The sequence below is a fragment of the Rhopilema esculentum genome, unplaced genomic scaffold, assembly GCF_057945365.1.
Source record: "Rhopilema esculentum isolate cy_ngs unplaced genomic scaffold, ASM5794536v1 HiC_scaffold_33, whole genome shotgun sequence".
Classification (NCBI taxonomy): domain Eukaryota; kingdom Metazoa; phylum Cnidaria; class Scyphozoa; order Rhizostomeae; family Rhizostomatidae; genus Rhopilema; species Rhopilema esculentum.
Genome location: NW_028300844.1, coordinates 59,026 through 81,559, shown reverse-complemented (window position 1 = coordinate 81,559; position 22,534 = coordinate 59,026). Strand labels below are relative to the sequence as shown.

Genomic DNA, 22,534 nt, shown 5'->3' with positions numbered 1-22,534 from the left:
AAATAATGACCTTTTTTAAGGCAACAGAGGCAGCGCCAGGAATTTTCTTCAAGGAACAAGGCTATCGTTAAATCTTCAGCAAGAAGTTTGATTAATAAAATCTAGCTACGACAACAACTTTGTGAATAATCTGTATATTGTGGTCAATTACAAATATATATAATTCTAAATTTCTTTGAAAATGTTTACAAGGATTCAAAAAGTACAGATTAATTACCATATGACGAGGTTTTATTAAATCATTATCACTTGACTTATCAAAATAGATACTTTTTAATACAAAACAAAGATTATGCAAAATAAAGCAATGTTGCAAAAACGCTGCTCTTGATGCTACGAATAATATCTACTAGAATAGACTCGCCGCGAGATTTTTTGGGGCATGGGGCAAAAGGAAAGATGGCGATGACGTCATTGAAACTTTGATTATAACTGTTGTTATGATCGTTAGGAACTTTTTATAACAATTCGGGACCCCTCTCAGCTCGGGGCCTGGGGTAATATGCTCCCCTGCCCCCTCTCGATGGGCCTGCATAGGAGCAACTACATAACAACTCAAAGAAGAGTGCGCTAACAAAGTAAGTACAATCGGGTGTTTATATATGAAAGGAAACATAGAAATTACATTTTCAATTCTTAAAATTTTTAATCAGCTATACTATACTTGATATGGTTAAAATATTTTGCCAGAGATAACTTCATTTATTGCGTTCATGTTTTCGCTATGTTGGTAATCAATTACGTCATAACCTAAGCACTTGAGCTTCTTTGTCAAGGTATTGTGCAGTCTGTCTTTCTTTAGAGTAGTCCAGTAGCGTCGAAAGGAGGTAGGGGGGGGGGGGGGGAGGAGGGCTAGGTAGGGTGGTAGGTAGGGAGGTTGTGAAGGTTAGTGCCTCAATGATTTTGTCAAATGCCAAATTCCTATTGGGTCCCCAAAAGGGTTATTGAGCCCCTATGTGTAATCGTCCTTCTTCAGGGTAGAGTAGTTTTTCTGAACGAAGTGAGTTCTAAATAATAGGTAATGAGTGGTAGTCTTATGCTTTGAAGGTTCCCATACATGGTAACGGATTGCAGCAATTTATTTCTTAGCCTACTAAAATAATAACAGCTGATTGAATCACCTGTACTCTTTAAATTTTTAGCAATAGGAACCCCGCTATTAAATTAGCACGACATCAATAAAAAAAGCGCTTGCACGGATAATTAATCTGATCTAAAAATCTAATAACATTGCATTGCCAATGTTATTTAGCTGGAAATACGGTGCTGTTATAAAATCCGAAAGTCCAAACCTGGGTCTCCCGACCATCACAAACCGTCATAATCGGCTTATCACCATTGCTTTGGCTACCCCTGTCAATGCAATTCCCAGTTGGCAAGTGAATAAGGGTCCCCTGCAACGAAATATAATTTGGAATATCATGAAAATACGGAGGGGCAGATAACTTTTTAAAATCACGCACACTCTCGACAATAATCAAACTTTAATCACAAATTATTCACATTAATCGCAAAAAGTTACATTAATCACACAAAAAACCACTAAGATTTTTGCATTGTTCAATTTTTACCATATAACCTCAAAAAGTAAACTGTTAGCAAACTTGAAATCTTTAATTGGCCATATCTCGCCAAATTTTGAACATATTTAACTGATTTTGCAAATTGAGATGTTCATTTTCGATGACGTCATATTCTATTGCATCAGAATTTACAGGCGACTACATCGCTGCTTATTGTTACGTTGTTACCATCGACGAAGGGGTTGCTATGAGCTTGTCTCAATCTTATGTAACATGTTATGATAAACATTGCCAAACTGGCATGATAGTTTGTCAGTTGATTTTTGAAATACTTCAGTTAAATTCGAATTATGGCTTGATTTAGGGTCATGTTTTTTTAGTTTGCGCATCACATCCTATCTTGGCCTGTTCAAGCGTGTTCATTTGCACAGAAACCTATTTGGGGCACTTTTGAATCTGTGAATAATCATCTTAGAATAATCACAAAAATTGAAAATTAATCACTTTAGTCATTTAAACAACATATTAATCACAAATTTATTTCTAGTAATTATTAATCTCGAACACCATTTGGAGGAGTGATTTGCCTCTCGGAGAATACAAGGAAAGCTAGTCCCATACATCCTTTTATAAGAAGAATTTACGAAGTCAACGGGGAAAAACCGAAACCGATTGAAGAAATTGAAAATGGAACAGAAACACAATGACATAAGTTGGTCTTCTAGATTCAACAGAAAAGTGCCGTACTTATTTTCAAAATATATTGCTTGTATTCGATTTTATCTTATTTACAAACTGACGAGATTCAAACAAAATATATTTTTATATATGATTTTTACTTCCTCCTTAAGTAATGTACTTAGACTTTTCGTACCAAAAAACTTGACAATAATGAGAAATGCGGCATTCCCAGTTGATCTGTGCATTATAAAAATCAGCTATTTTGAATGCAGCTTCCAACTGAGCAGAGCAGCAGAAGGTGGATGTTACAAAACCGCTAGGATTTCATGAATTTTTTTATTCCATCGGCGATCAAGTCTGAAATTAAGCCTGCCATTTAGCCAAGAAATAAGCCTTTAAGCCAGTAAAAGGTCATCTTTCAAAATTCACAGCACTTATTAAAATCACCCTGGAGATCCACTAGAAAACTCATAGGTTTATAGTAAAGCGAAAAGTAAAGCGACTGTTTTTCTTGGCATAAGCAGATTGTAAATAAAATTCCTGTCAGCCAGAAAATGCTCTAGAAAATTGCAAAACAGATGTATTTGACCTGCAGAATGTTTCTGGATCTGATGTATGACAGTTATCAATTCTAACTAATTATTATTAGATTCAAAATACTGAGCTGACTCGCCCACCATTGTTAACTTCCAGGTATATTTGCCATTATAAGGCTTCTTGCATGACCCTATAACTATAATGCATTGCCATGAACTGGGGCTGCTTCACAAAAAGATGGAAGACTCTGTGATATGACTAATCATTTCCTTGTGTTTGCGGGGTTTGAAAATGAAGCAAGTTTTCCAAAAGTGAAAACTGACATGATCATAAAGGGTAGTCAGAATATTTATAATGAGGTCATTCGTTGTTATGTGAAACAAAAAAGATGCAATTACTTTAGAGATTCAAAAAAGCCAATTTGACATTCATCAGGTGTACGTTAGCCGGGAATACCCCCCAGGGGGGAAGGGGTTGGCTTCTTGGTTGCTAGTACCAAATTGAAATAACAATAAGCCGCAAGGTTCTTCCGTCTAGAAATGCTCAAGGAAAACTCTAAGTCAGATAAGCAGAGCAGTGATGCAGCCCTGCATCCAAAATACATTAGGCTTCGGGCAAGATGCTTGAGGAAAACGGAGGTAATTTCCTCTACATTTCAGTCGCGTGTTAATGCTTAACATTAGGTATGTTTCACTGAAGAGTAAAAATCAATGCGACGTCACATTTGTCCAGCACGAATTTTGATGTTTGAGAGCTTCTAGGAAATCTTCTCATTGCAAAGCTTCACATAGGGCTAATATTAACACTAGATAAAATAATAATGATCATAATAACAGCTAAGTCAAGACTTACATCGATCCTGTTATGCTTCCATTCCTGATTGCCTTTAAATCCATGACATTTAAGTATTTCTATTGTTGCGCCGGGATTTGAATTCGACACATCCAAACAGTTTTCTTCTTCGAATATAATCTCACCATTTTTTGAAAATATAAAAAACTGGAAAAAATTATAATAGATTTGTATTCAGTCAAAAAAGGCTGTTTTCGATTATATGCAAAATCTTTCAAGAAATATCAACACTTGAACCACATTGTGTGAGTTTGCCAAATATTACCAAGTCCAGCGAATGTTTTCTGAAGTATTTTACGTTTTTCTATCAAAATACTGCAGCAATACTTACACAGTTGTTCTATCTACGAAATAAGCTAATCTAAAGTGTAAATGTTTATCTGCTTGTGTTAATTAAATATGCAGATCACTCATTATTTCCTTATACAGAGTCCTTTATTATACAATGCTTTTCGTGTCTCGTACTTCATTAGGTGAACTACATAACAATAAAAAAATTGAAATTTTGTAAATAGTTTTGCTAACGAGATCTTTGACCATGGGTAGTTAGAGAAGGGGTAACATAGGGGAAATACCTGGTTGCCTCCTTGACCATGACACGGGAAAATTCCAAGTTTTCCATTTCCATCTTTGGCACCCATAGAATCTAAACAATATCCACTCGCAGGATTCCTTATCTAGAAAGTGCGTAAAATACGATCATGATAAACTAGCTTACTGTTACTGAAATAATGTCATCAGTTTCATAAGAAGTTTGCAACGAGGACAGAATTCCCTCACAAAATATTCCCACGAATTTCAGAACTCTGAAATCAGCTTTAATACATTAAAAAAATATGGTATTGTTGATAATAAGGAATGGGAAGACTTAATGCTTTAACCAAAAGAGTAGGCCAGCATGGAAATAACTGATGCAAGGTTTACAGTTCAAATAAAACCATCTTAATAAAAAGGAGACTTTGAAGACAACTTTCTTTGGCTGTATTGGTGGGCCATAGTGGGATTGAACGTGGCGAATGACTACGTTTTAGAACAGAGGAATAATAGATTATATGATTACAATAAGGCTCCCTTCTTAGCGCAAGAAGGACTATATTTAGCTTACTAGTATTATGCTTGGATTCGGTGCTAACAAGGAACATTGCGTAATGGATTACCAAGAGAACAAAAGCTATGACATAACTAGATTAAGCTCCACGAAATCATTTGTTTAGCTGGGATCATCACTGCCACAAAATTGAAGGAGCACTGCAACAGCCCATTTCAGGATGTGGTCAAGACATAATGCATTAAAGAAGTTTAAAAAATTCTTGGCGGCCTTTTTATTCAAAATTGAATAATAAATAAACGAGATAAAAAATCTATAAAGCCAAGAAAGCCCTGACAATTAAATATGGCTACTTATGGTTTGGGCTGATTGAAGAATATCAGAAAATTCAAATTAGGATGCGCGTGTGCTTCTACTATTTTCAACAAATTTCACCATATTTATAAAAAGAGTCAGTAAATACCTAAAGAATCGTCGGTAGCAAAACTGCAAATTTTACGATGTTGAGGAAGAACGGATAACGATGCAATTAAGAAAGTTTATAATCAAACAAACAGCTAGTTGAATTGAAAACACTGACCTCTCCCTTTGCCGGTGGATACAAATCTGGCATTTGTGAATCTGGGTAGATATTGTCAAGATACCATTTAAAGCTTTTGCATTTCAGCCTTTTGCGCAATGCAACACGCTCTGAAATGTCTCCAAAAAACATATTCCTTGAAAGAAAAAAAACTCCATTGAGCAAAGACTACATGCGCTGGTAAAGAAAATTGTAATACTTGAAGACAGGTTAAGTGTTGATTTGATACGGAATAGAAAAACTAAAGACATATGTCTAGCTTCATAACGAAACCTTTTTTAACATGTTTCAGGGCTTAAGACACTACGCACACAAAAACGAACGAATATTAACTGACAAATTACACGACGTATGCAAATAGAAGAGGAATATTTCTAAACTGCAAAGAATGAACATTAAATATGATCACAGCGGAAAACTTATGCGCACAAGCTATGCAAAATTTACTACTAAGCGAAGATTTCATTTGTACTGTATTGGTTTTCTAAATCAAATATAAAACATTACAATTAGAGGCTGTTACATACATATGTTCATTGAACTACGTAGAACCTACTTGACTACACTGCAAGGATGACACCACGGAGTGCAATGACAACTCCGAAGCCATAAACATGAATAACACGTAACATTACAAAATTAAAAACAAAGCTAAAAGAAATACACATAAATGATTTTTACTAATTAATACTCAAATTTGTTTCATATTGTATGCTGGGCTAACCTAGAGCAATCGAATTGGTTTCACATGCATGACACCATTAGGTAACATCAAGTATGAAGCTAACTACCCCAAAAAATAACTTCAATAAGACATTGTAACAATAAATGAATCAATAGTCGCAATAAGAATTATGGGTCTGGCAACAAAAAAATAGCTGAAACCCTATTCAATACAGAAGAAGAAAACATTTCACAATATCTTAAAACATCTAGTTTCTCACTTCATTTGCCTTATTTCATTTCATCTTTCTTTCGTTCCTTGTTTCCTTGACTGGGACCTTCCTAAAATTCCTCTCTTTTTCCTTAACGTTTTCTATTTTCTTCTTTATTCTTTTACTGCTCCCTGTTTTTTCAGTCGTTCTCTCATTTCCTATCACCCCCTCTTCCCCTTTCTCCCTCAAATCCCCACATATATACCCCTTCGATTCTACCCTTCCACGGCAAAAGCCTCGTTCAAAGCAAAACATGTAATTACAATAATGAGCTCGACTGGAAAAGCCAATCAAAAATAGAACAAAACACCCCTAATAAATCAACTGAAACTATAACAAACAACCCGATTCAAAAACACAAAAAATCAATTTTAATAATCTGTGAATGTGTAAATAGCATACCTGGCATGAGGTCGTTTTTGGTAGTACAGCTCTTTAAACTCGTCCATCCAAACTTCTGCTAAACGATTAAGATTTTTTGCTAAAGTCTTCTCGACACCATCAGGAAATTTGTACGGGCTTGTGTATTTTCGAAAAATGTGGCCTACTCTGGAACACGGTACAATTTCTAGACGCCCTCCACACATCCAAACCTAAAAGATATAAACATGTGAATTATTTTCTTTATTACCTACCCAATAACACAACTTGAATTGGAACACTTTTATTGTAGATTAAATCACACGGCTACTCAGAACCAATTATGCTTAAAAAACAAAAAATCATCTCAAATAAAACCTATTAGATCACATTTTCGAAGTCGTTGATAACTTGATTATATACAACAAAATGTTATTGCCTGAAATGCAACATTCTTCCGCTGCGGAAGATTGGCAGTATTTCTTAAAAATACATTGAAACGTGAAAATTAAGTTATAAGAAAATCTGCTGAAAGAAAACGCAAACATATTTTCTGATAGAACCAAATCTTAAGTCTAAACGTCATTATTAGAAAGTACCAAAAAGAATGACATTTCAAATCATGTAAATTTTTGCTCCGACATCTATTGCGAAAACACAGTATTATCTTTCTCTAGACTCGTTACTGAACGAGTTTTACTTCAAACGACATTTCCCAAATCTTCCCACGTGTAATTCAAATGTGCACGACTCACCCTAAAAGATAATTCTAAGTTCTCTCCTCCCCAGATGTCCATTTCCATGTCGTATGATCCAATATCGTAGAAGTACTTTCTATGGATAGCGAATAACCCACCTGCCATTGCCGGAGTTCTAAAAAGAATAGACAAAACTTGGAGGGGATTGTCCTCTTTCCAGATACAAATCCTGCTGAATATACCAGAGTTGCAAATTAGAATCATCCTGTCATATACACCAAAGCCTTTACAGTTCTGTCTTTCAGACCCGTCAAGAATTAACTTGATTACGTACATATCATGTGGCTAATAAAAGTACATATGTATCGTGTGCTCAAATGTAAACTAGAAATACAATTTATAAGCTAGCATGTTTTTCAAAGGTGCCAAAAATACTTTGGTATCAACACAATTCCCACTCTACTAAGTATCGTCCATTTAAATAAAGATTTTTCAACTGATTTGCCACTTGCTACGATTTATTTGCCAAAAGACGTTCTGACCCCTTCACTGACGCAAAAATGTCTTTCAGTAACTCTGAAAGGCAGCCTTTCTATATCACAATGGATATAATTGCTTGTCCTATTGAGATCACGACCACCATACCTGATGAAATCTGACTCGTCTTTTCTAAGCTGCTGTTCCTCGGGTGGGATCGGTTTCCACTTGTAAAACAGGTCCCAGCCAAAGCCTCCCCTTTGATCTGGGTTAGCAGCAGCCTGGTACTGTAGTGTGTCTGCATTAATGACCTCAATTGTTGGGACAACAACATTCGATCTGTCTTCTTTAATTCTTGCCAACATTGGCTCAATCCAGCCAGGGGTTGTCTCACAATGTGAATCCAAGAATATTATAACGTCTCCGCGTGCCGCAGCAGCTCCATTTAGTCGGGACCGTATCAGACCCTGCCTGTTTTTGTTTCTTAGAACCTTGACTTTTGTTGATAACCCTGCAACATGGTCGTCAACCGGCTTTTTCAGAAAACCTACAGCAATAAATATATACGCATATTAAAATACATACAAGACTCAGGGGGGTTCACAGCGTTTAATCTTACATCCATAAATATAGAAACTGGGGCAGATAATGGATAAGTAGTATTGACAGACAACAAATGAAAACTTTTCTAGGGGAAGCAACGAAGATTGAAATTTCTGGGGATAAAATGTTATATGGGTGTGACAGTAAGCTGAGCATTGAATATTAGAGGATTGAATTTTCTCCTTATTTGACAAAAAAATAGAATAACTGTTAAAAATACAGAGAAATTAAGCAGTGCTTCTTGAATCAGTATCAACTGTAGGGCCTAAGGAGAAAACGCATTTGGACAAGCAACATTACGTGGTGTTAAAGGGGTAATATTAAGGAACAAAAGACATTAACTGAAGGAAGAAATAAATAGCGAAATATTTATCTACAAAGAGCAATAACTGTATTTGTGTCCCAAGAACATATGGTATACAGGGCGAGATGAAACTGCCAAACTCCTAGAGCTTTATGGAAAACTCTGCAGGTGAAAGTACAGAAATTCAACATAAAAAAAAAAGCTTATTTAAAATCCTTAGATCCTATGCTAGTAAGAGATTTATTAATAGTGGCCGACAGCAAGGACACTTTAATCCACGATTAAGCTAATGCGTAAGCTTCCATTCGCTCTGCAAGAAAAACGTGAAAATTGGTGAAGCGAAAAATTGCTTTTCTTTAGGTTTACGCCAAGCCCAATGTGAATATATAGCATTTAAGCCATCGTCACAATAGATTCCAATAACTTCTCGGATGGAAGAAAAAAATCATTTGAGAACGGGTTTGTTGTTTGAGAACGGGCTTGTTTTTTGAGAACGGGCTTCCAAATTCTGTCTTCATTTTATCAGGTCTGCACAAGCATTTGAAATTTCATTTTCAAGGCACTGTATGTTCAGTTCTGATTCTTTTAAATATTGTTCAATTTTTTCCTTAAAATGCTAGTTTTTCCTCGAATTAATTGTTTTTAAGAAATCTGAGCCACATCTTTCTTTTATGCAAGTTTTTAAAAAGGAGAAAAAAGTGTAGATGGGCTGATGATAGTCTTACTAAAAGTGCGTTTTTAACAGTTCAAAATTCAGCATAATATAAAACCAAGAACTACAGTATGTGTCCCATAAGTATTACGGTATGTCTACACTGTAAATCATCATGATAGCACCACTGGTACTTATTATTCTGGGATGTTTATACGAAGGGGCCTAATTCTGGAGAGCTTGTAAAAATGCATTTGACACGTTATTGAGCTGCAAAAGCTATTTGACACGTTTCAACTTCCCTTTGAGAAACGAAGCATTCGGCAAATCGATGTTGAGAATGAAATATTGCCTAAAACAGTGTTTTTAAAATGACTGGCGCGTTGGAAGGGGACTTATTCAAGTAGGGTGCTTATCAACATAATCTACCTACTCAATGGTAGAGGCTAATTTGAAGGCGATTATACGAGAGGGGTTATAAGAGGTGAGCGAATTATGGGATTTGCAGTACGTACGTAATTTAGAACATAGAGTCACCGCAATGTGGCTTGTTGCAGAAAGGGCACAAAGTAGAATCTTGTTTATTTCATTTGTCAACAATCTTACCTATTGTTTCAAGCAAGCTGCTTTGAAATTACATTGGAATTATCTAATGTATTGCATGGGTATTGTGCAAAATGTGAATGGCAAAATCTAAATATTAGAATTCACTTTTGGAGAAGGAAATCTTTTCTCATAACATACTGATAGATTTCAAAAAATTTTTGCGCATTGTGACCCAAACATAGAGGTTAGGCAGACCTAGTGGTAAGAACAGAAGGCATAGTTGATATGTAGCCCCCTTCCCAACTTTTCAGAAACAGGGGGTGAAGTGGCTATTTTCAGCTTAAGCATGGGCTCACTTTTGCCAAAATGTTGCTTTTTTACAATGCTACCTATGCCTATTCTTTGAGAACTGCCTGGCACTATGAATTTCTATCACTGGTGAATAGCTGTGTTGTTATCTGTGTACAGACACTTTTGTCCTCACAAAAGTGTCTTGCCCAAGAGCCCTAGACAGGCAAGGCATGGCAATATTACAACCTTCAGAAAGGGCTCTGATATTTCTGGACCCACCCTCCTGTTGGTAAGCTCGGTAAGTTGGGTAAGCTTTAGGCCAAAGATCAAGATACCTTATCCTTTGCAGGGCTTTTGTTTTTAGGAGTGGAAACCATTAAAAGTGATAATGCCTGGATACGTTCAAGATCTTGCTTAAGGGCTGTCAGTATATACAATGCACGAATTTAGAATGCATGCGAGGGTTATTCTTATAAAAGCTTCAGGGTAGGACCACAGGGCCCTGATATGCAAAGTAAAACGATGACAAAATAGAAAACAGCAGAACAGAACATTTAAAATTTTACCAATCAAAACTATTATAGCCACTATATCCATATCTTAAATCACACTATGGCACAAAGGATTGATGGTTTTGGCTAAAAGTGGTGCTAACTTCCCTTCTGTTCAATGATACAATACTTCTTTGCATCATTGACTTTGTAATGATGCTGAGTGGACATCATTTTGTGGCTGCAAGCAATGGGCACACTAATTATAGGAAAACAAGCATGGCTTGCTTATGAAAAAGTTATGGAAAAGTGTTTATGTACACTTAGTGAGCAAAGTATTGCACAGGCTGAAACAGAAAAGGCAGCATCGCAGCAAAAATTCTATCAAACCAAAATTCAAGTGGCCATAGCAAGTTCCATAAAAGTTAAAAAGATGACTTTTTAACTGGAATATGTTGGAAAATTTATCAAGGTTTGATGGTGAAAATAGTAAATGTAAGAAAATTCTTGATTTTTGCCTATTTCTAAACAATATCGACATGCTGCTAAAGCACAAAAAATTGAGCCATGATGATTGAAGTACCTGTGAAACATTTACAATAAAAAAGTTCATCTTTGCACCAATCCGCGATATCCTAATACAATGAACTCGGTGGGTACTTACTTTATGCTTGGGTGTCTAGAACTGCTCATTTTCCTCACTTTTGTTGGAGAATCTGCTAAATGTTTTGTTCGGAAATTTTTGGAGCCGCAGTGGGCCTAATCGCAGCGGCCACTTCGTGATATATTGCAGCAAAATATAATACTGCAAATTGCATAAAACAACATCCTCTCATTAAATGAAAATACCAAAATTCCCACGATAAACAGGTTCACTCAAGTGCCTCAATAGCTGTAAAAGAGTAGGCTTAATAAACTGGCTTAAAACATGCCAACTTCACCAAATACAAGTCCATTTATGATCAACTTGGTACTTCAACACCTAAATGTGATCTTGCAAATGTTTTTCTGAACTTATCATTTCGCAATAAAAAAGCCTGTTACTAAACTTCTTGATAAAGTTTTAGTAAGTCTCACAAAGGTTTCAAAGCTGGGAGACTGTCCAATAAAAAGTTAAAAAATTTTATTTTTGTAAAAGAAGCTTTTTCAATTTTTAAATTGAAAGTGTTGCCAACAGTTTGAAAATTGATTTGATTAGATTTTAACTACAAAAAGATGCCTAATGGCTTCACAAAAGTGGTTTCAATATCAATCACCTTGTTGTTTACAACGCGGTCGCCATTACTCATTTGTCAAACCTGTGCAACACTTTTGCTCACTGAGTGTATATCACTGAGTGTATATTTATATTTATATATGTGTGTGTGTGTTCCCCTTGACCCACCACACAGTGTACTCATTCTTCATACACAATGACAGCAAAAGAATCAAATTTCACTTACCATACAAGCTAGCATCATCAACAACAATGATGTCTTTTAAAAGTTGAGGTGGTGTTCTGTTCAGCACACTATGGATTGTCCGCAATAACACAGAAAGTGCTTCATTGTGAAAGCAAATCACAACACTTGCAGTGGGCAATTTCTCATCATAAGTATAATGTCTTTGTCTGCACCTAAAAAGGTTTAAGTAATAGTTGATGATAAGAGATTTTTGTTATTATTAACTTTTGAAATGCTACAAATAACCAATTGAGCTTTTCAGACTTAAGGATTGTGACTTTGCACCAATGTATTATTGTAAACTGATTGATCTAATGGATAAACTTTAATGAATCTCTTCATTATGAAAAAAACATGTTGGGTCAACAACAAAATGCAACTAAAAATGCCTAGATGACATTGTTTTATCTCAAGATCACTTTATTGCAAGAGAATTACAATTGTGAGCACACCATGCTGAGTGATGACCAACAGATAAAAAATTGTGTGAAATTCTTCCTTATTAAGGACTTTTGTCACTATTTTCAAAATATGTGAGAAAACCAGAGCTTATCAACAAATAAAGGCTTGCCACACTTTCAAGGACTTGCTAGCAGCTGGCTTATTTCACTTTGACAGTAATATTCAATATTTCTTGGATAGATTCACTTACTACTAACATATAAGGTTTCTTTAGCTTATTAAAGACTATGAATTCATACAATAAGGCAGCTTGTCAATGTATCTGCAAGGTTTATTAAACTCTTCACCAAATATTTCTGTGACATGGAAATTTCTATTCTATGGTTTAGCAGTTTTAGTCAAATAACAATTGTTGTGCATGTGATAAATCACTTGCATTATCTGCTCCATGGGTGTGTTGATAACAAGGAAGACTGGTCTAGAAGACAACATATCATGCTTTAATAGAGACTGTGTTTCATTAATTGCTTCTCATCACCAGAAATCAACCAGGTGCAAAACTCTACTACTGAAAATATTTTGCTTAGCTATGTACGCAATTATTCTTTAAAATTATAAATTTCTATTCTGTTATCCAAAATTTAAAAGACACAACAATTCTTTCTCAAAACTTAACAGTGTATGGATTTTGTAATGGACATCTCCTGGGAAAGTAATACGTTTTGGAAAGTAGTGTGTTTACGGAATATGTATTTTTGTGGTTTCTTATTGGAAACAATCTATTTTATATATCCCAGCTCTATCACCACAAGAAACCAAGTACAAGACCTACCTTTGTGAACAACCATTCAAGATAAAATATATCTAATTTATTATTGTTTTATTGTACATTTTTTTGACACAGTGCACTGCATAATCATGTGAAAAAGTCCCAATGGTATAAATGTTTCTTGTTAGTGTAATTTTTTAAAATTTTCTCGTCCAGAATTAAAGACCTAATGCAGTATATGATTAACATGCTGATTTTCAGATTCTTTCCCTGACTCATATTAATGGCAAGTAGCAAGTATACAGTCTAACTCACAACTGTCAGTCTAAATCATATTAGGGGTTGTAACTCGCAATTGAGTCAGATCTCTTCAGACCAGACAAAACAGTCTTAGTTATATGCAAAGTCTCATGTGACCATAAGTGATATATATATAACTATTTTTTTTTAATTTTTTTAGAGATTTCATCGCAAAAGGAAATAGGTACCCCCTATGTACATATGGTAACCTATGGGTGGCCCTAAGGGCGGAAATAAGGTGCCATAACTTTTGCTTGAACCTGATTTGTATTATAAAGTGCATAAATAATGTTTGATGCAAATCTATTAAAGGAAAAACCTGGCAGTTTCTAAAAGACCCTTTTTCCAGTTTGCATTCTTTGATTTTCGAAGCTGGGAAGGCTATTTTACAGTTCTGGCACAGGTCTAGAGAAAAATTTCTCTCTTCTCTGGACACATAAAGGGCTAGGGGTGACAGCCCGCAGTAAAAATTGCTAACATCACCCACCCCCTTAAGATTAGAAGATATTGCTTCATTTTCACAGACTGCTTGCTGATGCCCTGTAGGTATCATATAGTTATACATTTGATCAATTGCTAAAAATAACAGATGCGAGAAGAGCTTTGAAGATGTGATGTTGGTGCAGATGAAATCTGCTATGGTGATGTGGGGAATATCTTTCACTACAAGGAATGCAGACTGAAACCCTTTCCTTTAAAACACCTCAAAATTTATTAACAGGAATAGTTTTTTAACTCAGCCTTGCCAAATATTGGCCATGGTTTGACCAATAATGGAATTGAATACACTTATGGCTCAATTACTTAATGGCAATTAAAATTTGATGATGATGTGTGAACCACAAAACTTTTTAATAATGTTCCACCTTTACTACTGACAAAATTAGAAGAGGCATGTTGTATTAGTAGACAAAAAGTATCACCAAATTACCTCTTTTTGGAAGAAAATTTCAAATCAAGTTTATACCAATTCAGAAAGCAAAATAGGAAGACACAATATATATTATGATCTATAAACCTTAACTTACTTTTCTCCTCTGACATCTAGAAGGGTTCTGTCAAGTGATATCTTGTCGCTTAGAATTGAATTAAATGAATGATTGGCAAAAAGCTTTTCGGCTAGTTTTTTATCAGCATCCGTGGTGAGATAAGCTGCTTCACCATTTTCACCAAGTCCTGGCTTTTTGTTTCTTTGCTTGCTAACATCATATATTTGTTTTAATTTTCCTCCACCACCAAAATAATTACTTAAGAATCCTGACTTCCCTTTGTTAGAATCCGAGAACCCATCCTGCCATGGATAATGCTTCTTGTTGGCTGGTGCGAGTGGTTTTATTCCAAGATCTGCCATAAAATTCGAGTCTCTTCTCACCCTAGAATTCCCTAGTCCCAACGACAGAGAATCTAACGATTCTAAAGCAGCCTGGTTGTTGGCAATTAAAAGCAAAACATTCAGTGAGAACCAAAATACCGAAGTCAAACCTATAATATACAAAACTTTTCTTGATCCAATTTTCAGGCCAAAAAGACTGTCCATTAATCTGCTCGCCATTTTGATCGCTCAAAATTAACCAAATACTGTTAAGGTACGTGTACAGTGAAAATAAGCAATTCTTCCTCAGCTGTTTAACCAATTGAAGTGGCAAAAACACGTTGACAGACAAGTGTGTGCTAAAACTTGACAGGATGTTGCGCTGCGTCTGTTATGACGTAGCGTTTGAAGTAGGCCACACCATGCAGAAGGCCTAGCCGCAGAATCATCCGTGTAAAATTATTGTCTGTCCAGAAAAGATGGTAACAGTCTGAAGGGTACGATAGGGAAAATTACATCCAGCCCTATCTCCTCTGATTATTGGTTAAATATTGTTCACTTTACCAATTATTCATCATCTTGTTGTGCCAGCCTGCGGCTACCAAACATGAAACAAACCACCCTACACAAAAGAAATGATAACGGGAAGTACTTCATGTAACCGTGTATTCCTGGCAAGCTGAGAACTTATCGCCCCTATTTTAAACGCTCCAAAATTACACGCCTTTGTCTTTCAAACGCCCATTTGACGTTAGTAGATTCTCTGGTTCATTCTATTAGACATAAGTTATTTTCAATTATTTTCAATTATATTCAATAATTATTAAAGTCCTTTACTGACAAAAGTACATAAATTCCAACAATTTGGTCTATCATGTTTTTTGTTTGTTCAAGCAAGATATTTTCCCCCTAAATATACAAATTCCTTTAGCTCAAACTGATTTGGTTGGAAACTTGGTGACTATTTTGTAAAGCCACCGTGCGACAGTGAAGTAACATAATGTGTGGGGTGATATTACATCAATAAGGAATTTTCTATTATTCTGAGATATATTTTAATTAAAGATTTGCACAAAATTATGCAGTTCTCCTTGCGTAGCCTTACGTCATAGCTTAATCAATAGAACTAGCCCCCTGAAGTTGTCCAATACTCTGCGGTTCTGTACAAAGTTGCAGTATTTTTGGTAAACACATAATAATTGCCTAATGTTTAATGACATGCACCTAAAAGTTGAATTCTCTTTATCTTTATAACTAGTACTTGATTTTTGGATATACTAACTTTTTGCAATATGAATAAATAAATAAATAAATAAATAACACTGTTTACACAGAGTAACCTTTTCAACACACTTAGGGCTGTTATCAACGAGGGCCTTAGGTCTGAAACTACGATATAGTAATTGTTACAATAGAATGTTGCAACAAATAAATATAGTAATTATGTAAAAATTTTCACTTTTAAAAGCATGTATTTATTATAATTATCAAAACATAATTGTTTTAGCTAGCCCTTAAAATAAAGGTATGAGTCTAAGTGGCGAAGACTGCTTGTAAGTTCGTTGTTAATCTTGGGACCTTGAAATAAAAAACCCTTCAAAGGCTCTAGACATTTTTTCATAACTTCTATAAATGTTCTCTTTAGGCACTGAAAGATCAATAGACAGGCTTTGTTTTTCCTATTGTTTTCAATCGACGTTAATTTGCAATCTTTCTGCTGTCTAAATCTAAGTAATCTTTAATTAGATAATATTTAAAGCTCTGTTTCTCTGTTATGAAGTAATACAAATGTTCTCCTGTCAGCTTCAGCTATTTCGGCTTTATCCATACTCTAGGCAGCTGACCTAGAATAAGTACAACACTGTAAAAATATTGATTTATGTACATTATCCGTACTGTTGTTTTCGATTTGAAATTAGTTTGCTTTGTACATATGAGACTGTATATAGTAAGCGAGAAGTAAATGATCGATGTAAAACTACTAAGTAACAACACCAGCTACATATGAATATAGTCTCGTGTTTAGGCTTTGATCCAGTTGTATTCAAGGCGATGTGTAGCTGAGTCGACGTGTCCAAAATGTCATGGTCTCAGTTTTCCCTTTCTCAAGACTGTTTTCATCCAGCTATTTAGGAATAGTATCCATCTCACTGAGCAATACATTGGTCATAAATAACTGTACCATACGTATGCGTACATACAGGGGCGATGCCAAGAAATTCAGGGCGGCGCCTGAGAGGAATCGAGAGATTGGTTGAATTGTTTCAAACCTAAGTGAAAATTAGCCTGTGGTACTATACTGCACATGACGGCTTTCCTGGCAATTCTGTGTTTGTGCTATAGTAACTGCTCCGAAATGGAGATTTGGCGAGATATATCATTATTATTATTATCATTATTAGGGGACACAAAAAGTATGTATTGAGCTGGCAGGGGACAGCAACAATTTTCTTAAACTGGCAGGGGATGGGTGAAATTTTTAACCATCTTGGTATCCTACATATCTATACCTGGTTTTTCCAGGATTGTTTTCGTGTCATAGAGGGAACTTTAGACTGACTGTGGGCAAAAGTCTCTGCTTGTAGGGGATGAGGAAAATGGAAAAGTGCCAAAGGCAATCGAATTACTGGGGAAAGGGGGCTGTCTGGTTTGGTTAGGAAATTTCTCACCGGGGACCATTCTACCGGGATTGCTAAACAGGGTTGTAACGTATACTTCTAGTGGCAATCTAAATAGGAAAAAACAATCTATAGATATACACGTTAACTATTTGTAACGGCTTTGATGAGCAAAAAAGGCAATTTTGGCTTGAGACTTTCAATTTGCGAAATCCAAAGAATTCTGCAAATTTCCTCGGCACCTCAGGTTCAAATTGTCTCGTTTTCAGACAGATGACACCAGCCAATCAGAGACATCATTGACGTCAGAAAATTATGTGTGGCAACAAGCATCAGGTTTAAGGTTTAGCCATGAATCGATCGACAGATCTTTAACATCAAGCGAAATCAGTAGTAAACTTTGCAATCAAAATACGTGCGGATGTTTACATATTCTGTCTCATGGTATTAGCCTTCCTAGACTTTTCATAAATGGCAAGCAAACTCTTTTGTAAACATGGTTGCAGCTGCTGGTCAGTCTATACATCAACATTGTCCTAACAAAGATCTCAAAAGGCTTTCGAGGTCTTTAGGAGACTGTAACATCAATTACAGATTGCATTGAAAAATACTCTGAATCTTTGTCAGACAGTATATAATAGGATTTTGTACGTACTAATTTTCTATACATTAATTATTCAAAGAGATTTTTAGCTTCTGCCATACATTAATGAACTTAGTCTTTTTTATATACAACTTGAATTTAAATTGAAATTGTACGATGCAGTAAGAGTGAATTTTCATATTTTTTTATTGTCATATTACATTGTACAACGAACATGCTTGTATATGTGTGGAATCTCTTTTAACAATCTCGGTGCCTAGTGACATTTCATTTATTTAAGAAATTTCTGCTCCTCTCCATCATTTGTTTATTGCTCTCCATCAAGACTTGCCCCCCACCTACAGTCCCTTAATACAAATTAAGATGTGACAATCTTTGAGTCATCTAAGGTTATGAGGGTAGTTTCCGACATGAAAGACATAAAAAGGACCTATTTGTTTGTTGGGTACAGAGGCATTGTCCAACTCAACTTTTAATTCCAAAATTTTAAAGAAAAGAAAACATCTTTTCTATGATTACATTCAATAACCCATAATTGTTAGATACTAAGTTTCTTTTCATAACGAGATATTCAACCAAACCCTTGACTTTCAATACATTAAATATAGAACTATATACAACAACTAACATACAACAAATTATTCAACATAACAATGCTAATATGAATACTAATTGCTATCCCTACCACCTTTTGAAATTGCACTAAACTACCTATGATTTATTCTACTTTAACACTGGTTAATTGCATTTTCAAAATTGAAATTTCATAGATAAATAGCAAGGCATGGCAACTAACTTTGTCCTGGCCAGTCCGTCCCAATGCTTTAGTGACATGATAAGATTCAAACACAACTTAGAAATAAGAACATACTTTAAAAAATTATCTGCTCTGTGATCAATCAATTAAGGTGGCCTGACAAAGATATCAACAAGGTGGTTTGGTAAAACGATTTTTGGTAGCTTATAAATGGACTTGTGATTAAGGATGAAATTGCTATTTTAACGCCAAAATGTTTACTGGAACAAATCTTTACAAAAACAAATGACAAATCTTTGAAGAAATGAGATAAAATTAATACAGCTGTGACATAATAGGACTTGATAAAGTCATTTTATTCCTTGCAAATATTAAAGAGCCTGTGATTTTAAACCAAAACATAACAAAATAAGACCAGAATTAAAATCATACATACTGACATTAGTATTATTAAATTTTGCTGTATTGGGCAATATTATCATCATTGATAATACTACCATGACCAACATAAAACAATAAACTAATAATAATAATAAAAATAATAATAATAATAAACTTGATTATTTTTCTTTCTAATTGTATATATACCTATTCTTAGTTTTTCTCGGATGATATTTGAGTGTTTTCATTTATCTCAGTACCATCATCAAAACTTGAGTCATTGTTAGCCTTTCCATCTTGCAAGTCGCTGCCAATGTCTTTCAAAAGAAAATCAAAGTCTGATTCACTATCAGAAGATACTACCATGGAATAAGTTACAAAACTGTCTCCAATTGTCTTTTCAGCAGGCCAGTAGTGATCAGCAGCCAGAATGAAAGCAAAACCAATAAGGCATGTTACTCCCATAATGGAAAAGACAAGTATGTAGCCATATTTGTGTACAAGAAAACCACATATTAAAGTGCCAATACTTGTACCCATTCCAAGGTAAATAGAGTGAGTAAAACCCTGTAGAGCAGCTCCAATACCAGTTGGGCTGCCAACATACGTAATTATTGCAACTTTTGCAAGCTGCCTAGCAATACCATCTAGAGGTTCAACAACAAAAACCCATATAGGATCATTAATCATGGCATACACTATAAAGGACAATGCATAGACAAAAATTCCACTAGCCACCAGCTGTATGTGGCCAAACCTTTTAATTAGGTAAGGAGAAAGTGTAAGGAATACGATATGAGAGATAAAATGAGTTGCAGTAATAAGTGGAAGAATATGATTTCTGCCCTTAGCAGTGCCAAGATCTGCAATGAATGTGTAAGCAAAAGATGTTTTTGCACCATCTGCCAGACCACATAACAACACAACAAGCATGAAGCTAGCATGGAAAGAATTCTTCATTATCATCAAAATACTCTGAAAGAGCTTGCACTCAGTGCACAACATGCCAGCTTTGCTACTGCTCTTTCGCTTCAAAGGTTTGTTAAGATGATAATGAAATAATGATGCCACAGCAAAGCTAAGGACCATGAAGACTAGGAACTGGATCAAGTAAGGCTTGTCAGCAAGAATCAAACTCTTATCACAGGCTGATGAAATTTTCATTATTTTTGCATGTGTTAACAGTAGCATGATAACAGAAACTATTGCTGTGCCAATGACACCAGGCAGCAGCTGGAACCCATACCTGTGGGTCTGATCACCAAGCATCTGCAATGTATACACATCAGCAAATGTATATGCTGGTGAGCTTATCAATTCACCTGCAGCTGTAATCCCTAAAACTGTGAAAAACAGTCCTTCAGTTATCTGCTCTGTTTTCTCGTATTCATTCATACTAAATGGCCAAGAATATAAGGAATCCTCCATCAATCTCCCTGGGTAGAAATACTCCTTTCTTTGATTAAGAGCTTGGAGAAACTTGAACTCCTTACTTCTGTTATTAATTGAAGTAATGTTGGAATTTTGAGCAGCTCTTGCAGTAATTAAATCCTGGCAGTTGAAGCCATCCACTGGCTTAATCAAAGTGACCAATCCATAAGTGGCAATGTAGCCACCCAGGCATATAAGAATAGTTGTTTTGAAGTTATTTGTCTTATCAGCAATTGTTCCTAAAATTGGTGCACCAATGATGAGACAAAGTGGTCGGATTGCCACTAAAATTGTCACTTGGAATGGGGACAGGAACAAAACATGTTTGTAATAGAGATAGAGGTATGGTAGCAATGTCATCATACCTGAAACAAAACAGAAGTAGAATATCTTTGCCTTGAGCAGGTCGAAGTTGACGGACTGGCGGAAATTTGAGCTCGGAAATGACATTTTGCCGAAATTGCTTCAAACCGCAAAAGGGTGCTGTTTCAAATCAGTTGTACTGGCTCCTGGTAAACCGAATAAAAGGATTTAAACATTTTATAGATAAATATTTTGCGCAACCAAGCGGAATCTGCAAACAAGCGGTATGCGCAACCAAAGGCCAGTTACTGTTAACCAAAATTGAAAGCACCTAACAATTGTCTTTGGTGAAGTTCTGCTTGGGCTTTGAAAGTGTCGTGCAATTTGTAGCATTGAAACTGCAAAGTTTGAAAATATATTCCGCAGTTTGTGTCGGCTTTTCATTCAACTTTCTCCTTTAGTTGCTGAAAAACGTCTGTCTAATGTAACAGCAATTTCACGAAGATAACTTTGATTTCATTTCTCTCTGTGAAATATTTTCGATGGTTTACATTTGACTTGTAGTTAGGCCATTGAAAAGGTACGTGAAATAGGCTGTCCACTGAAATTGCTTCAAATTCACGAGAAAAACAGCATTCTTCCGAACATGTAGTTCATCTAAAAAAGTTGCTTCCAAGCTTAGATTTCTTTTGCAAAGGAACAATAGACTGATTAATAATTGATTTGCTGCAAGTGCACACAAACATGAACACTTTACCTTCTGCATTCATCAGTGGCCACAGGTATCTTCTTCCTGTTCTCCTCCAAAGGGGTCTGGGCAACACTGCCAGCATTCCGCAAAACAGTCAGAGCCCTTAGAAATTTTAGAATTAAGAATATTAACTAGATACAGATTCTTTAAAATAATGCTCAGAAACTTTTGAATTATCAAGTCTGCCCAGAAAAAACTTTCTTTCACTGAGTAGTCCATTCATTTAGTAAGTTGAACTAAATTAGAATTTTCAACACATGGCCTTTTAGTTAACTTCTTCAACCTTACTAAAAGTCAAATGTGTTTGATATAAAAATACTCTCATTCTGCATGTTTATCGTTACTTTTTACATATAGTGATGGCTCGATCGAAAAGAATCCATGCACTGTATAAATGAGTCAAATCCAGTAATAAACTTAGGTCCTTTTGCTAGCCTATTTTAAAAGTTCCCGCCCAAATGCTTTGCTAATGAATGAACAAAATTGAACTGCCCTTATTGGCTCACCTGGCCTTTCACTGAGATAAAAGAAGAGACAAAAGCAACTGAGCTGCAAGTGTCATTATTAACCAATACTCTTTAAACATAATAATTTTCCTAAAAGTAGTATATTGGCCTTTGAAACTTACATCAGCAATTGACTCCTCCTTCTTCACATTATAATAGGACATGCTTTGTAACAGAAGCATGCTTTCTAAGATGCTTTGTAAATCTTTCTAAAAAATGAACAACTAATGACCAGAAGTCGTTAAACATACGATATCCACAATATATTATAGGTACAATATATTGGTACAATATATCAAGTTAACTGGACCAGCCACACCTGTAATTAAGTGAAAAATAACATGAAATGATGCGTCTTTCAATTTTAGTAAACTTTTCGA

At 35.4% G+C, this 22,534-nt stretch overlaps 2 protein-coding genes across 2 annotated transcripts; both read right to left on the bottom strand.

Moving 5' to 3' along the window:
• Window positions 1–67: 67 nt before the first annotated feature.
• LOC135682623 (polypeptide N-acetylgalactosaminyltransferase 13) lies at window positions 68–15,448 on the bottom strand. Its single transcript, XM_065197590.2, has 9 exons — window positions 14,520–15,448; window positions 12,021–12,193; window positions 7,860–8,238; window positions 7,272–7,389; window positions 6,559–6,749; window positions 5,222–5,357; window positions 4,169–4,270; window positions 3,594–3,740; window positions 68–1,394 (listed from the first exon to the last, which is right to left on the bottom strand). Exons 1-9 carry the CDS (start codon window positions 15,041–15,043, stop codon window positions 1,245–1,247), a joined length of 1,920 nt encoding a protein of 639 aa, XP_065053662.1. The 5' UTR covers window positions 15,044–15,448; the 3' UTR covers window positions 68–1,244.
• Window positions 15,449–18,595: 3,147 nt separating this feature from the next.
• On the bottom strand, window positions 18,596–21,718 carry LOC135682624 (major facilitator superfamily domain-containing protein 6). The gene has a single exon (XM_065197591.2). The coding sequence runs from the start codon at window positions 21,042–21,044 to the stop codon at window positions 19,377–19,379; it is 1,668 nt and encodes a 555-aa protein (XP_065053663.1). The 5' UTR covers window positions 21,045–21,718; the 3' UTR covers window positions 18,596–19,376.
• Window positions 21,719–22,534: the final 816 nt, after the last annotated feature.